Consider the following 18925-nt stretch of genomic DNA (forward strand, 5'->3'; position numbering starts at 1 on the left):
ACTGCATTGGCCTAACCCTTTAGTATTCAAACCAGTCGTATCTGGCCAAAACATTTTAATGGGTTTATGTTCAAACTGGTCAGATCCAGCCTCTCACACTTCCTTTGTAATATTGTTCTAAAAATAAACAATTATGTCATTGAAATCTCAAAGTTACAAGATAATGCATGACTAATTCAAACGAATTTGAATAAATAAGTATTACATTTAACAGAGTAATCTGAATGCTAAAGGGTTCAGAAAAACCAAACTACGGATAATGAATCTCTCATCCACAGCATATAGACAATAGTGTATATACAACAAATGACAACACCATATACAAAAGGAACAGGATCACCTGATGAACAAGAGTGTGTATTGTTTACACAGAGGCCTGGGTTGGTGCGTTGCAGATGACCAGTCACCGAAAGCAGATCGCGGTCTTGGCAAAATCATCAGAGCGCAAAATGTTTTCGGCAACCAGCCTCCACTAACGTCGTGTTGATGGTACAACAGTAAATTACAGACACTACAACATCAACCACAACTACTGCCCCCATAACGATGGCTTAAAACGGTGGAATGATAATGAAAAACAGCCAGCAGCAGAAAGAACAACAAAAAAAAAAAACATGAAATACAAACAAATGAAAATGTATCCATCAAATCATACAAGTGGTCAGAGGATACACAAGAGAAGCAAAATATGGATAAACGATGTGAAGTTTATCTAAGATACTAGGGAGCATATGTAAGTCTATATATGTGGATACACTTTACATTTACAATGTATTGAAATGCTTATATTCAGCCGGGTAAGTTTCACATTATATATTATTTAACGTGGGGATTTATAAATCCAAACGGGATCCTCAATGAGCACTCCTGCTAATACTGGCCAACAGATTCTAAGTAGAGTTTACAACTCTATACAAAGTGAAATTCTAGGGATAAATTAATTACAGAGTAGAATATAATAACCTGAATTAGCCCTTTAGCATTCAGATTATTTTATCAAATATAATGCTTATTTAATCACATTGTTTTGAATTAATCGTGTTATCTTGTAGTCTTGAGATTTTGATTATGTGACTGTATACTTTTTAGGCTAACATTGTATGGCAGATGTGAGAGGCAAGATTTAGATTGAACATAAAACAGAATATTTGGACTGGGTATGGGTGGTTTAACCGTTTGGCATTTAAGCTGGCCGTATCAGGCCCATATATTCCACATGTTTTATGTTCAAACTGGCCAGATTCAGTCTCTCACACATATTCTACAATATCATTCTTGAAATATACAGTCAACATCATTGAAATATTGAAGCTACGAGATAATTCAAACCAATTTCAATAAATAAGCATTATGTTTGACCAAATAATCAGAATGCTAAAGGGTTAAATGCTAGACAGTTAATAAATTTTAAAATATATAAGTGAAGGCACGTTTCAAATTGATAGCCATTTTTGGTAGATGAAATTTTTGCACAAGAGTAAAATTTATCAACGAGACATCCATAAGCTAAGTAACTTTTCCTAATAATTTCTTTAACTTTGGATAAAGCCATGTAGTGCTGCTGGCATGGAATAAAGTTATAAACAGGCTTACATGAATGAGGCAGCACTGCACAAGAGACAATGTAACACAAACAAGTAAACATAAAAGAATGTAACACAAACAGGTAAACATAAACAAATGTTAACAGACAGGTGTAACACAGACAGGTGTAACACAGACGTGTAACCGAGACTCACCAACTGAAATTGTCCAAGAATTTTGTTGTCTCTCGCCATTTCACGTTCACCTTGGTGGACTTTAATTTCAACTTGAGTTTGACCATCAGCAGCAGTAGAAAATACCTGACAGGTAAAAATAATCCATTTGAAAATGATGTAAGAAAACTGGAAATTTCTGCATGGGGAAAAGATTGAATTGATTTAATAAAACCCACCAAAAAATAGCAATACTAGTTTTATGACCCTGGAGGGAACAAAAAGGGGAAGTTAATACAATACCATATTTCTGAGGGGAATTTATATTAGTTGGACTGGTGCCCTCATCCTCACTGTCGCTTTCACTACATTCTGGCTGTTCTATGCTCCAGCCTTCTTCAGGTTTCTTATGTTGAACTCGATTGCTGTATTGGAATTTTGATACAGCAACCAAGTTCTACACAAGAAACCTGAAGATGGCTGGAGCATACAACAGCTGAAATGTAGTGAAAGCAACAATGAAGCTGAGCAGAAGTGAAAGTGAGCTTAGATGGAGTGCATCATCAACCCAACAGCAGAGAGAGAGATGAAACTATTACAAACTGTTATTTCTGGCTGACTCTACCAATTACACGGGTCAAGAAGGGCTTGTAAAGGACGTGGGAAAATGCCCTTCATCCAACATCATTAAACGTCCATTTTCTATACTGGCATGGCTTGGCTGGTTTGACATGAACCAGGAAGTCAGAAGACTGCACCAAACTCTGCTGTCTGACCTGGCAAGGCTTCTGTGGCTGGATGCCGTTCTTGATGCCAATCCAAGAAACATGCACACATTCAAGAGATAATACAAGCTAAAGTGAACTGCCTTATAATGTGCAGAGAGATGACTAAACATTCATGATTTAGTATGGTAAATATGACAAAATAGAGAAGACCTCAGAAGGCTTTGGAATTCTACCTCTTCTCTAAACAAGTCAATGAAACAAAGCACAGAATGGAATATATATGAAGTGATTGTAGAAAGTACTTCTTTGAATAACAATCAGTTTATCTCCCATCTTACTTGTGTAATTTCGTTAATTGCAGTCAAAAACAGACATCTGAAGGAGAAAAGTTCTGTATAGTGTCCCTTCAAGGTAACTGCTAAATAAATAAAAATATAACCAACAAAGAATGTGCCAATAAGGGAGCTTCTACTCAGTTGCCTGATCTGCTTGGAATAGAAACCAAAATTTCTGCCTTAAAAAATTAGGGAAGGACACATTAGATAACAAAGGCCAAGATACTCCTAAAAAGCTGGATGGTCACAGCTGGACTGTCCCTGATCATAGGTCTGCTAACCGTTCTAATGGTGCCTTGTAAATACTTACCTGGCTCTTCTTTGTTGGAATGGTTGTATTCCTGTTGATGAGTTTGGTAAATACACCGCCAAGAGTTTCAATGCCGAGAGAAAGAGGTGTGACATCCAACAACAGAACATCAGTAACATCTCCTGCCAACACACCACCCTGGAATGAAGAATAGAAAATAATAATAATAATAATACACATTCCTGCAAGTGTTCAAGAATTCCACTCTAAGATTAAATCAAGTTCAAACTAGAAACTCAAATAGGTGAAAAGCGAATACTGAGAGAAGGAATCTTTGATGCTTTTGAGATTGGAGTTCTAAATTCTTCTTAATTTTTTTTTTTTTTGTTGATTTTTTGAAATTGTAAAGGTAGTTTATGGATACCTTGTACATCTACCAATGAGTATATTGGTTATGGGCTACCATTGGTCAGATTTTGTACCTAACCAATGCCTCTACTCAGAAACTAGGATGCATCTGGTTACTCACATGATTCAGAAGCACCAACTCAGACTGGCCATGAAAACCAAAAAGGAAATCAATTATATACCACCATTGCTGTTTAACTGTCTACTTTTCCAGGCTGATATTAATCAATCATATGGAATCCAGAGAGCCAGAGTTCTATGGATGGATGATCTTCATCCATTTTCAGGCAATGTAATGCTTTGCTTTCGTCTGGTCAAGTTTTCACAGAACATGTATGATGGCAAAGTTTTGTTTACAATTATCATGCTATGTCCAGACACGAAAACAGACAGACACATAAAGCGAATGATAGGCTTTTTGCAGTTTCCATCAACTAAATTTATTCACAAGGTTTTGAGCAGTCTAGGACTATAGAAGACACTTATCCAAAGTGTTTGAAACCATGTAAAATGCCCATGCTGCACCATGTCAAAAGCTCCCATGCTGGTGCCACATAAAATACACCCTGTACACTCCATAAACTGGTTGGTGTTAGGAAGGGCATTCAGCCCTAGAAACCTTGCCAAAACAGATAATTGGAGCCTGGCGCAGCTCATGGCCTAGCCTGCTCCTCTCAAACCATTCAACCAGCATGAAAAATGGATGGTAATGATGTTTTCTTGTTTTAACATCATGTACTAATTGTACACAAACTTCACTGTCATATATGCAATGATGTCTGCAGTATCCCATGGAAACATGAAGGGGAAAAAGATTACCTTCCTTAGAAACAGGAAGAGCAACTGGCCAGTGAAATTCTGCCTCAGTATACTTATCTGGAGCATGGAAAAGTAGACATTAAAACAATGAAGATGTATTAAGTTTATGTTCACCAACTGAAATTTCCTGACATCATGTTTCAATGAGATTCTAATTTAGATATGAATATTTAGTACAGATGGTTGTAGGTAGTTTGGAATTAAAAGGGTTAAGAAACTGAAGGCGGATTGGGCTGATGCTCACCTGAATGGCAGCTCCAATAGCAACAGCTTCATCAGGGTTCACAGATTTACTAGGACTTTTACCAAACAGATCTTTGACAACTTCTTGAACCTATGAAAAGAAAAAAAGTGGATAATTATATTATTAAAGCTCAGAGATTATTATTATTAAGCACCCACTACACTCTCTGAGTGGTTGGCGTTAGGAAGGGCATCCAGCTGTAGAAACTCTGCCAAATCAGATTGGAGCCTGGTGTAGCCATCCGGTTGCACCAGTCCTCAGTCAAATCGTCCAACCCATGCTAGCATGGAAAGCGGACGTTAAACGATGATGATGATGATCAATGAAGGGAACTGGCAGAATTATTAGCATCGTGCACCTTTTTGGAATAGCCTGAGCAGTTGTGGATTTGACATCACAAAAGCAACATTGCTTTCTTCAACGTCACATTTTTTTCTTTTTCTACTCTAGGCACAAGCTGCAAGATTTTTAGGAAGGGGGCCAGTCAATTAGATCAACTCCAGTACTCAACTGGTACTTAATTTATCAACCCCAAAAAGATAAAAGGCAAAGTCAACCTCGGCAGAATTTGAACTCAGAACGTAAAGACAGACAAAATACCACTAAGCATTTCATCCGGCGTGCTAATGTTTCTGGCTGCTTGCCACCTGTCACATTTTCTGAGCCCCCCCCACAAACTTAAACCCAACTCATTTGATCAACATCAGTTTCCACTCTGCATCATATAGACTTCAGTGTATATAGGGAGTCGTGTAATTTTTTCCTCTCTCGCATACACATATATTTGGTTCCCATTCATATGTAAGATTAATCCTCGTTACGACTTGCTAGCACTCATTACACTACTAATTAATTTCAATGTTTTTGTTTTATAAACTTGCCTTCTAAATATTCTTTATTCACGCCTCTTTACGAAATCACTGAAAATGGATTCTTTCTATGGATTGTCTCTAAAAAAACTGCTAACTACACATGTTATGTTACAACTTGAACTTCATGTTACATATGGGAGACATTCCTTCCAACTTACATTAGTGACTCACATGTAACATTGGAAATTCCACAGAATAAGTCAGCACATTTGAAACATTATATTAATATATTGAACACAAGCTAGGAGTTTCAAAAGATTCTTTTGATATCCTGCCATTTAATAAGGTTTTGCTTATCGACCTCCTTTTAATACATTTGACAGATTTGATGTGTTTTTAAAAAGATAAAACTTATTCATATATATTGATTAAATGTTTATTGTAGGAAAGATTGTTTGCCAACATAACATGGCAGTCCTGGTTTAGGACGAATGTTACTGTAATTTAGTCCCAGGAGACATTGTCTCCAGCTGGCTATACAACACGATCTGTGTCCTTATATTATCGAACAAAAGAATCTAGCCAGATGCAATTATTGTGGAGGCTGACACATCCTACATGTGATACATGTTCAGTTTTTGAAAAATAATCCTTTCCAGCTGTCATCTACCTTAGCACTTCTTCCAGCTCTTTATATTCAAATCACTGAGGTCAGATTTGCATTTCATCCTTTTTGGGGGTCAATAAAATAAGTACTCAACTACTGACCCCCTCCCCCACTTCCTGCCAAAAAAAATTACCAGCCTACTGCCAAAATTTGAAACAAACTATTTTATTCTCATTAAAAAAGAGGGGGGGGTTGTATTTTTGGGGGTTGAGAACTACTAACAATAAGTCCCAGTACACCTTCAGTGAAAGGAGAGGATTGATTTAGGCCAGAGGGACAGCAACTAGTGAGCTATGGAGGCCCTTTTATAGGGTTGAGTCAGTGACCAGTAGGCTCTCCTTCCCATTTGATTTCAATCTAGAAAACATTCATCTTGAATTTCTGCAAACCAGTGACTTTAGGGGAAAAATAAAGAAAAAAGACAAAGCTGCAAGTTTCTTTATCATTCTGGTAGTCTTGAGATGACCTAAAGCATTGTCCACCAGTGTGTCGGTAGTTCATTGCAGTTGTCAGAGAATTAAACTGAAGGTGGCTAAAGAGAAGCAAACAAAAGTGCAGAAGACGACTTACTTTTGGCATACGGGTCATTCCGCCAACTAGAATAACATCACCAATGTCAGATTTCTTTATTTCTGCATCTTGAAGAGCTTTCTGACATGGAGCCATGGTTCTTTTCACCAAGTTTTCCACAAGGGATTCAAATTTGGCTCTTGATAATTTCAAATTCATGTGTTTTGGACCAGAAGAATCCATGGTAAGATATGGAAGGTTAATTTCAGTCTGAAATAAATCAAAAATCATAATAAATTACAATTTACAGGAAAACCTTTTGAATAATCTTGCATTTTCATTACTTTCGGGGTATCCCCCTGACAAGAAACAATATTTATGAAGTTCAATTCACAAGCACGTGATTTCAGGTTCAGTTCCACTGCACAGCACCTTGGGCAAGTGTCTTTTTACTATTACACCTGGGCCATCTAGTGTCTTGTGAATGAATTTGGTAGATAGAAACAGTGTAAAGCCTGCCATATATCTGTTGTGTTCTTGAGAAAGATGATTCATTTCATGTCAGCTGGCAAAAATGAGTTGTACTTGTAATTCAAAGGGGCCAGCCTTGTCACACTGTGTCATGCTAAATCTCCCTGAGAACTACATTTAAGGGTACACGTGTCTGTGGAGTGCTCAGCCACTTGCATGTTAATTACACAAGCAGGCTGTTCTGTTGATTGGATCAACTGAAACCCTCATCCTTTTAACTGACAGAGTGCCATATCAATGACGTTTTAGTTCAAACATAAATACATAATACATACAGAGAAATATCTTAAAATGATGGTTTAGTCGTGACATAAAATGCAGCTCATACCTGCAGGGAGGAACTCAGTTCAATCTTGGCCTTTTCTGATGCTTCCCGAAGTCTTTGCAATGCCATGATGTCTTTGGACACATCTACTCCTTGCTGAAATAGTGACAGAAAATTAAGTTACATTAAAATATTTTATTTGAAGTATTTACATCATTAATTTAGTTTAGCTCTTGTTGTTCAAACATTAGCAATCCTTAATTGCTAATGTATATATCAATATGCTACGGCCACTGTCATATGATCAGATGATGGGAGAGGTCGAGAGAGAAGAGTGTTAGCGGTAAGAGATAGGAGAAAGGGACTTCTACTGTAATGTGATTAAATAGTTAAATGTGATTAAGTAAGAGAGAGAGATGGAGAAACAGACCTAGAATGTGTTTAGTTCAGGGGTACGCGGTACAGTTGAAAGGAGAGGAAAAGAGAGAGGGACGAGTGTGTATTTACTGAATGGAATGTGGGGCAGGAAAACATTAGAATAGTCAATTGATATTTATTTCTCAATGTGAGGTGAAACACAATAGATAACACAACAAAGTAGAAAATGTAAGAATAAAGTTTCCAGGGATGTTGTTTCTTGAGATTGCATCTTCAATACTAACTGGGTGGACATTTTACATCATCTCAAGAATCACAGGTTTCAGGAAAATACAGAATTTCTAAAACCACTGTAGCCATTATACTACATAGCGTTGTAGACTGCTTCAGCATAAATAATGTCTGTTAGAGAGACTAATGCACCTATACTGCATTACACAATACTAAAGACAGTACCAACAACTGTAGCACGTACATGTCATCACATGATGTTAGTAAGCAGACCAACAACTGCAGCCACTAAACTAGATTATGTTGCAGACAATATTTTGGAGCCATTACATTAAAGAATTTAGTAAGCAGTCAACACCAGTGAGTGTAAACAACAAGATTTTTGTTTTGAAGTAAACTTTTTAATAGTTGTAAGAGATGGACAATACAAAGTCACCAAACCACGACACCAATCACTGCCTCAAATACATTCTTTTCCACTCTAGGCACATATCTCGAAATTTTGGGGGAGGAGGCCAGTCGATTAGATCGACCCTAGTACGCAAACTGGACTTAATTTATCGACCCCGAAAGGATGAAAGGCAAAGTCGACCTCGGCAGAATTTGAACTCAGAACGTAATGACAGACAAAATACCGCTCACCATTTTACCTGGCGTGCTAACGTTTCCGCCAGCTGGCCACCTTATCACTACCTCAAATATATTACAGGTAGTTGTAGTGGTGGTGGTGGTGGTGGTGGTGGTAGACAATGAGATTAGTGGTGGCCATCTTACAATTTTCTTGATCAAGATTGTAAGAAGCTTCTGTTTGTCTCTCAATAATTGGATACAAGAGTTGCAGTCAGTATGAAGCAGAACAGACTGTCGACATGAACTATGCTCTTTAACTTTTAAACAGTGAGAAAGGGTTGCATAATTGTGTCCCAAACAGGAGAAACAAGAATATTTCTTTGTCTTAAGGGTAATTTTTATACTTATTTTCACTTCCACCCTTTAGCATTTAAACTGGCCGTGTCTGGCCCAAATATTCTACCCATTCTATGTTCAAAGTGGCTATAATTAGCCTCGCACACCTACCCTACATTGGTATTCTAAAAATATGCAATCACATCATTGAAACCTCAAAGCTATGAGATAATGCATGATTAACACAAAATGGTATGAACAAATAAGTATAACATTTGACAGAGTAATCTGAACACTAAAGGGTTAAATGAGTACAAAAACTATGAAAATTGATATCTTGACTATCTTAGATAATAAAAATAAAGACAAAAGGGCAAGAAAATCACTTAAGCAAAAATTCATTTGAGATTCCTGCAATGTGGTCATTTAATTGTACAAATGAAGAAAAATCAGAGCAATTTTTCTCCTTTCAGAGCTGAAACACCACTTCCTTGTGTGCTATCAAGAGAATCATCCTCAACCTCATTTTATGATGAAGGAAATTCAGAAGAAAAAAACTTCTTTATTGCTGTATAAATCTTTCCTTTGCAACTTGATTCCTCCCATCGATAAGGGTCATTTGTGCTTCGGCACATTTGATGGACAAGACACTCAGGCATCAGCTGATGATGACCATATCTATGTAAAATTTTTGAAACATTAATTGACGACGTCCACTGTTTAAGGGTTAAAAGACATTAAAATTTCTTACAGACATGCTGGTGGTGGTTTACAGAGTAGCTCTCATCTGCTCTGCTTACACAGATAAAACATTAAACAAGGATATCTAATCATGACAGTTGAAGCTTTCTTGCCAGATACACTACACTAAAATGTAGGAGATATCATACGAGGATCCCTACATTTATAGCTATCAAAGGGGTTTGTTAAAAATTTAGTTTCTAATTGTAATGACAGTAGCAATACTAATGGTGAAGGTTGTGAAAAGCATTGAATTAGTGTCAACCCGTTGGAACCCTATTTGAGGGCAAATATCCTAACAGCTGTATTCAAAAAGGTAAGCAATATCATCATCATCGTTTAACGTCCGCTTTCCATGCTAGCATGGGTTGGACGATTTGACTGAGGACTGGTGAAACCGGATGGCAACACCAGGCTCCAATCTAAATTTGGCAGAGTTTCTACAGCTGGATGCCCTTCCTAACACCAACCACTCAGAGAGTGTAGTAGGTGCTTTTACGTGTCACCTGCACGAAGGCCAGTCAGGCGATACTGGCAACGGCCACAAGCCAGTCCAGGGGCACTGGCAACGATCTCGCTCGAAAATCCTACGAAGGCCAGTCAGGCAGTACTGGCAACGGCCATGCTCAAAATGGTGCATCTTATGTGCCACCCGCACAAGAGCCAGTCCAGGGGCACTGGCAACGATCTTACTTGGCTTGCTGGGTCTTCTCACCCACAGCACATATATTATTTAACCCTTTTGTTACCATGTTTCTCTTGAAATACACTTTATTTCAATTAATTTTGAAAATTATGAAGAATTTACTAAAACATCTTTGTCATTACTAAGCTGGTAATTGGGACATAAATCAACATAGAAGCTTAGTGAGAAATTTTTATTTAGATCATCTTAAAATGGGAAGCTTGTATCAGAAGCAAGGCCAGTCTTGGGCAGGTTGGAATCAAAAGGGTTAATCTTTAGCAAACTGACCATATCCAACCCAAATATTTTGTTTTATATTAAAACAGAATCAGATCTGGCTTCTCACACCAACCCTACCATGTCATTTTAAAACTAACTAATCACATCTCGAAGCCACAAGACAGCACAAGATTAATTCACAACAGTGTGAATAAATAATTATTACATTTAACAGTAATCTAAATACTAAAAGGTTTCACAATAAAGAGCTCTTTGTACAAGACTAACATCATACAACATGGCTAATTGCAGCACCATTTCAGGTGCACAAGGCTAATAATATATATTTGCATACTTACGTCTCTGAGGAATTCTTTAAATAAGAATGTCATGAGTGTATTATCAAAGTCCTCCCCTCCAAGGAACGTGTCACCGTTTGTGGATTTCACCTCAAACACACCTTTCTGAATTTCTAGAATGGAGATGTCAAAAGTTCCACCGCCAAGATCATAAACAGCAATCCTAAAATACAGAAAAATATTTCCAATAATTTTAGGTTAGAGTTCAATAACAAAACATTGATTTTTCATGTTGAATGAGGAAAAAAGCCAACAGATCATATATTCCATCACTTTCAGTTGTAAAATTCCTACCTATTTTTCTACTCTTCCCAACATTTGGCAAAAGAAAATTAGCAGCGAATATGATACATGTGAAGGTGTCTATTCTAAATAATCACCTGTAGGCCAGGGAGAAAACTTTTGCCCTTGGGGGACAGAGTCACAGATTATGTAGGGTTCTTTTAATGGACTCCAAACAGGGAAATCTCAAGTTGGAATCTTGCTGGTTTTTGTTTTTGTTATCCCTTTTTACACATCATATGCTAACCACCCCTTCACAATTGTATACCTTTCCTTAAATCCCTTGTGAATAAAGACATCATCATCATCATGTCAAAATGCTTAGTACCATTTCTTCCAGCTCTACACTGTGCACTCCAGGGCGATAAAGTACTAGTCAAGTACTGGAGTCAATGCAATCAACCCCCTTAAAACTGCTGACCTTCTGCCCAAATTTTAAACAATTATTATTATCATCAAGGAGGTGAGCTGGCAGAATTGTTAGCATGCCGGACAAAATGCTTATTGGCATTTTGTCTATCTACATGTTCCGAGTTCAAATTCCACCAAGGTCAACTTTTCCCCCTCCCCTGAACTTGCAGGCCTTGTGCCAAGATTTGAAACCATTATTATTATTAAGGTTGTGAGCAGGTAGAAGCATTAGTGTGAGGGACAAAATGCTTATTGGCATTTCTTCCAGATTTTTACATTCTAAAATCAACTTTATCTTTAATTCTGTCAGAGATGATGTAATTGACTTTCTCTCTACCCCATCAAAATTGCTGGCTTTCTGCCCAAATTATAAAGAATTATTATTATTGTAATAATAATAATAATAATAATAATAATAATAATAATAATAATACAAGAAGTAAAAACTTACACTTTATCCTCAGTTTTGTCCATTCCATAAGCTAAGGCTGCAGCTGTTGGTTCATTTATCACACGCAGCACATTTAAACCAGCAATTTGGCCTGCATCTTTGGTAGCCTGGAAACAAAAGAGAAACATCAAAACACTGAAAGCAGCAGAAGAGTATTCTAATACCATTTAATTCGGAGCAAATAATTCCACAAGAAAATAATCTGTAAAGATATTATTGATTCTGTTATTATCTAGTGTAACAATTTTAAAATGATAACAATCAATAATCTAGGTGATTGCAGGCTCCAAAATAAGCATTAAAGAGCTGCAGGATTAAAATTAAGCTAAGGACATATTGAGTATGTTTACCTGCTGGAAATAACAGTCAAAACTCTTTATTTAAATACCATTTAATACAAAATCTCTTCTTTCTTCAAGTATCATGCCAAGCAATAATTAATAAGAAATGCAAACTAAAATATGGATAAAGAAATTCTTCATAACAAATCCAGACATTGCCACAACATTATTCGTAGTGTACTATATTCTATACACGCATACATGTATAAAACATATACACACACTACATCACTGCTGTAGAATTATTAGCCATTATTAGTACTAGTATTATTTTAATATATGTGAATATATCTATATACACACATACACACTATATTACTGCTACAACAGTAATCATCATCATTTAACGTCCGTTGTCCATGCTGGCATGGGTTGAACGGTTTGACCGGGGCTGGTAAGGTGTAAGGCTGCGCCAGGAGCATGTCTGATTGGGCATGGTTTTTTTTTTTTTTTTTTTTACAGCTGGATGGCTTTTTAATGTCAACTACTCCAAGAGTGTAATGGGTGCTGTCACGTACCACTGGCACAGGTGCCATTTTTGCATGACACCGGTATCTGCCACGACTGCAATTTTGCTTGGCTTGAAGGGTCTTCTCAAGCACATGATGCCAAAGATCTTTGGTCATTGACTCTGTGAAGCCCAACACTTGAAAGGAACTTAGCTACTTTGCCTCCATGAGGCTCCACGCTCAAAAGGAACTCAGCCACCTTGCCAAAGGTTGATTTTTTTTTTTTTGTATGTGCCACCAGCACAGGTGCACTTGGCCCGATGGGTTCTCTTAAGCAGAGCACATCGCCAAAGGTCTCAGTCACTAGTCATTGCATCTGTGAGGCTCCAAGTTCGAAGGTCATGCTTCACTGCTTCATCTCATGTTTCCTTGGGTCTGTCTCTACCACAGGTCCCATCCACTGTTAAAGATCAGCACTTCTTTACACAACTCATCCATACACCAATAACATTACAACAGTAGAAAAACACTTACCTGTCTCTGAGAATCATTGAAATAAGCAGGTACTGTGACGACGGCATTTTTAACTGAGGTTCCAAGATAATTCTCTGAAGACAGAAATAAAACATTTAAATAATTCACGAACAGAACAAGTTTATGGAATCAGATCTACTAAAATCCACTATGATATGCAGTTTATTTGTATGATATATTTAAACTGTTTATATCTGACCCAGATATTCTGATTATTTAATGATGAAACTGGCTAGATCTGGCCTCTCACCCCTACCCTACACTATCATTCTAAGAATAAAGTCACATCTTCAAAATCTCAAAGCTACAGAATAATGCACGATTAATTCAAAGCAATGTGAATAAATAAGCATTACATTTGGCAGAATAATCTGAATGCTAACGATTAAACATAACTCTATACCTGTTGCTCATGAGGATAGCAGGGAGAGGAGTGGGTCTGCAATAACCAAAGGTGGGGAAGGGGTTAAATCTAATTAAAACCTTCGTAAATGATTACACAAGGACAGAAGGTTAACAGTATTACCTTAAAGCCTCTATCATTGACCTTGATGTATGTTTTTTTTCCATACTGGCAGACAGTAGCTGAGTGTTACTAAGGTAGTATTCTACAAATTACATACCATTCTTGATGCCAATCCCTACTTGTTTTTTGAGTTAAGCTACTTCATCTCCGTACTACACAAAAGATATCACCGAAAACTCAAAGAATAACGCCAGTGGCCAGTATTCTCCAAACGCACTCCAATTGGCAGACCACATATATACGGCTAAGATAGCGTCAACATTATTATACTTCACCGATAGAAACATGGCTGTGTGGTAAGGAATTTGCTTCGGAACTATTTGATTTTAAGTTCACTTCTACAGCATGACCCATAGGCAAGTGCCTTCATGCTGGCCGAAGCCTTATAAGTGGATTTGGGAGATAGAAACTGAAAGAGGTCTCCCATATGCATATGTGTGTGTGTGTGTGTGTATGTGTGTGTGTATGCATATTATATATGTTTTTATATGTGGGTGTAGCATTGTGTGATAGTTGCAAAAGAACGTTACCATCATTCATACAAGTAGTGTTCTTCGTTTCAAATATTCTGAGAAAGCGTTTGGACATAGGAGTGAAATATTACTTTATTTGGAAACATATGGGGCGACGACTAAGACATCTGGCCACAAAATGTCTGTCTGACCCATGAAAGCATGGAAAAGTGGACATAAAGACAATGAAGAGAACAAGTAACAGAACTATATCTATGGACTAAATTCTACTTCCCATTAAGCCATTTATCGAAGAAGAGGATTTAGAAGGAGTTGTTACCTGCTGTTTCCTTCATTTTCATCAAAACAAAGGCTCCTATTTGGCTTGGTGAGAACATTTTGCCATTAATTTCAACCCAAGCATCTCCATTCGAAGCTTTCACTATTTTGTAAGAAACAGAAGACCTACAAAAGATAAAAAAGATAATTTTATTAATCAGTTGATTGATTAGAAATTACAAATGACAAAACATTGAAAAAGCTTATACATAGCTGCTCGACTTACTCCAAAGTAACGGTTATTCCTTCTACAACAGCAATTCTTAGAGACAAAGACCATATTGTTGACTAAGGGAGCAAATTGATGAAGTCATCAGTATTGGATTATCTCAGAGTCTTTATTCCAGCTCTCTACATTCTGAGTTCAAATCCCACCAGGATCGACTTTGATCTTTTTTTTTTTCAAGGTCAATAAACAAAAAATACCAAAGCAAAACAGTGGATCAATGGAACTGATATAGCACCAGATAAAATGGTATCTGTTCTGATTTTTTGTGCCCTGATAGCAGCACCTGTACCAAATTGTATTGACCCAAGTTAGCAGCCTTTCTCTTTAAGTTGTGGAGAAGGAAAAACTTGCATGCATCAACAACTGGCAGTATTCTTGAAAAAAAAAAGTTTTACGCAGGCCTACACATAGATGGGTAGATACCTGGTCAATACTGACCAAAGGAGACCTTACAGTAAGAATGGGATAGCAAACGACAGAAAAATTAGTCAGGTGATTCCAGGACATAAGTCTGTTCAGACAAAGAGACAGAGCCAAACCATAATGGCCACTCAATAGATTCTTCATGAAATTTTACAGCTCAAAGACTGAGACCAATATTGTTTTACAGCTGTTTCATTATGATTGCAGGAATTGATTGGATTTCCAAGTGTCTCAGCATTTTTTGGCAGTACCTAGAACTTGTTGGTTGGAGCTGGCTCAATTCATCCTGAGTGAATGCCACTGGAAGTACAAGTGCTGAGAATTTTGAGATTTTTTTAAAACCATATTCCTGTAGAAATTACACTACCTTTGTTCCAATTAATTTTGAAAAGAATGAAAAATTCAGTAAGATAACTGTTGTTACTAAGCTGATGTTTAGAACATAAATTAAAAAGAAATTTTGATGAACGGTTTTAGTTCAGACCCCTTTAAAACAAGAATGTTGTATTATAGAACCAGGCCACAGTCTCAGACATGCTGGTATTAAAGGAGGTTAATCTAAAAATAGAAATAGAATTTTAAAATAAAATCAAAAATACTCACAAATCTTTCTGTACATTTTTATCATCAAATCGTCTACCGATGAGCCTCTTTGTTGCGGAAACTGTATTTCTGGCATTAGTGACAGCCTGGCGCTTGGCAGGCATTCCAGCCAAACGTTCACCATCTTTTGTGAAAGCTACAACAGATGGAGTTGTCCGTGAGCCTTCTGCATTTTCCAAGACTTTTGGTGTCTTTCCTTCCATAATAGAGACACATGAGTTTGTGGTCCCCAAATCAATACCAATGACATGGCCTTTAACCTTGTCTGACCTAAAACAAGAAAAAGAAAAGAAAATAGTGTATTAGAGAAATTATGTCAAAGAATATAGAAGACAAAAAATTAATTCAGACGAAATTATTTTTGTCAAACAATCTGAAGAAATAATGACCTGTGTGTTTTTGACAGCACTGAAAGTGGTTTAGGTGTAACTTGGTTGGAATCATGATCGTTCTTTGACTGCCAATGTAAGAAGTCAGGAGATATAAAGTCCTTTTTTTCTTTTCTTACACAAAAGAACCCATTTGCAGAGTGAATATAGGTGTGTGATCAGACGTAGTCTTTGGTGAATGAACATCAAGATAAACCAAATATAGAGATTCAAGCACGAAGCTTTCTATATAATCATCCGGTGCTAAGAGACATTTTAGCACATTTGCCAATACATTGCCTCTCGCAATACAATCAATAACGAAATATACAAAGGTTGAGTACATCTGGCTTTATAGATCAAGTAGATTGTATCTATGCATGTTGTAGAATGCAACTGTCTCAAAGACTCCTGTCCAATCTATACCAGCCTGGAGAGAAACAGGTATTAAAATACTGACATGACACTGAAAAGAGCTTTTAGAACTTCTTGAAAATAGTTCTACCTCAATCAACTCTTCTTCCACAGCTCAGTTTAACACCCCCTCTCGACCACCTGGTGGTACCTTCAGCTACATCCACACCATTGCCAGCATGTAGGTCAGACCTTTGCCCAAGGACAATGTCATGTCTTTAAACACAGCGTCCCAAGTGCTATGGTTTCTGCCCTGCCACCCTTGAGGTGCTCTCAAAGTCATGAATGCTGTGCTTTCCTCATCTGAACAAAATTAAGAAAAAAAATGATAATAATGATCCTTTCTACTATAGGGACAAGGCCTGAAAATTTGAGGGGAGGGGTTAAGTCAATCACGTCGACCCAAATGTTCAACTGGTAATCATAAAAAGAAACTCTCATACTTACGCATATCGTCTGTTATATCCATTTATGAAAGAATTCTTCTGCAACAGAGAAAATGGTAAAATTTAGAACAAAAGTCACATGAACATTGCTGTAATGACGTATAAACAGTAATAAGTAGATCTGATTGATCAGGGTGGACTGGAGTTGAAAAAAATCAATACCAATAGCAATGTTTCTCACATATATTAACAGCAGATTCTTCAATCAATCGGTTTTCTATTCTGTCAACAGTAATCAATACTTCTGATACACACAGTTTGAGCAATCTAACAAAAATGGGCATTCACCTTAAGAAATGCTTAGCATTTTTCTGTCTAGTTTGTTTCAATTAATTTTGAAAATAACAAAGAATTTCATTATCAAGCTGGTATTTGGAACATAAATTAACATGGAATTTTGATGGAAGGTTTTATTTTAGATCTCTTTAAAACAGAAACTTTGTATTATGGAACCAGATAAGTCTTTTTGCCAATTTTGGTGAAAGTGTTAAAATAAATTTAGTGAGCATCAGAAATATATATTCGTGAAGAAAAGGCAACGTTAGTCTTGTAGCAGAGACAGCAGCTGCAGAAAAGTTTAGGTCTTATTAGATCACTTGAATGAAACACAGACTTCATTGTACTCAAAGTAAGTTGTGAAAGAGTACAGTAATGTACAATATTCTTTTCTACTATAGGCACAAGGTCCGAAATTTTGGGGGAGGGGACCAGTCAATTAGATCGAACCAGTACGTAACTGGTACTTAATTTATCAACCCCGAAACGATGAAAGACAAAGTCAAACTTGGTGGAATTTGAACTCAGAACATAAAGACAGACGAAATACTGCTAAGCGTTTCGCCCGGTGTACTAACGTTTCTTATTTCTTTATTGCCCACAAGGGGCTAAACATAGGACAAACAAGGACAGACAAAGAGATTAAGTCGATTACATCGACCCCAATGCCTAAGCATTTTGCCCGGTGTGCCAACTCACTGCCTTAGTACAATATTGTATGAAGAAGCATGAAAATTTAGCATTTCAAACTAATTTTATTGTCTTTCATACGAATTGGTGCCTCAGCAATTTTAGTTAGTTAACCGAAATTTAACATGGCATGGCTGTGTTGTAAAAGGTCTGTCTACTTGCCAACCACAGGATTTGGGGTTCAGTCCCACAACATGCTACATTGGTTAAACGTCTCCTATAGCCCTGGGCTAACCAAAGCCATGTGAAGAGATTTGGCAGATGGAAACTGAAAAGAAGCCTGTCGTGTGTGTTTGTGTCTATCTCTCCACTGTTTGAAAACCAGTACTGGTTTACTTACAGCCATATAACTTAGTGGTTCACTAAAAAACACCACTAAAATCAGTAGCAAAACTTTTAAAGTATTGGGGTTTTATTGATTGACTAAAACCCTTCAAGGCAATGCCCCAGCATGGCCAGTCTAATTTGGCGTCACAATCTGTTAAATGCCAGCTTTCATTTGTTTGCTCATTTATTTTTTATGTCTGTTTTCCTATGCTAGCATGGGTTAGATAAATGATTAAAGCATTGTTTCACAAGCAAATTACTCGTTTCACAAGCAAATTACTCTTCCTGTCACTAAATCATCCTTGTTCTACAAGTTGAAGGATTTCTTATTCCACACTTCTTCAGAAGTGGCAAGTCAACAGATGGTTTGTTGGCAGCGGAAATGACAAGAATGTTACTGCTTAGGGTTCAACAATTTCCGGAAACGCACAAATGGAAACAAACACACTGTTTAAATATAGATAGAGATAGACAGAGAGATAGATAGAGAGAGAGAGATAGATAAAAATAGAGAGACAGAGAAATAGAGACAGATATATATATATATATATATATATAGAGAGAGAGAGAGAGAGAGAG

General features: G+C 37.1%; 1 protein-coding gene across 1 annotated transcript in view; it reads right to left on the bottom strand.

Annotated features, from left to right (window-relative positions):
- The window catches only part of LOC106873137 (stress-70 protein, mitochondrial), a 32181-nt gene that overhangs the window by 6417 nt on the left and 6839 nt on the right, over positions 1–18925 (bottom strand). The window contains exons 2-12 of the mRNA XM_014920364.2: positions 17055–17092; positions 15826–16095; positions 14572–14696; positions 13254–13327; positions 11930–12036; positions 10786–10948; positions 7330–7422; positions 6531–6740; positions 4482–4571; positions 3071–3208; positions 1740–1844 (exon numbers count right to left, since the gene is read on the bottom strand). Coding sequence (XP_014775850.1) covers positions 1740–1844; positions 3071–3208; positions 4482–4571; positions 6531–6740; positions 7330–7422; positions 10786–10948; positions 11930–12036; positions 13254–13327; positions 14572–14696; positions 15826–16095; positions 17055–17092 — 1413 coding nt within the window. The remainder of the gene's footprint in view (positions 1–1739; positions 1845–3070; positions 3209–4481; positions 4572–6530; positions 6741–7329; positions 7423–10785; positions 10949–11929; positions 12037–13253; positions 13328–14571; positions 14697–15825; positions 16096–17054; positions 17093–18925) is intronic.

Source organism: Octopus bimaculoides, chromosome 22, assembly GCF_001194135.2.
Source record: "Octopus bimaculoides isolate UCB-OBI-ISO-001 chromosome 22, ASM119413v2, whole genome shotgun sequence".
In the NCBI taxonomy this organism is placed as follows: Eukaryota; Metazoa; Mollusca; class Cephalopoda; order Octopoda; family Octopodidae; genus Octopus; species Octopus bimaculoides.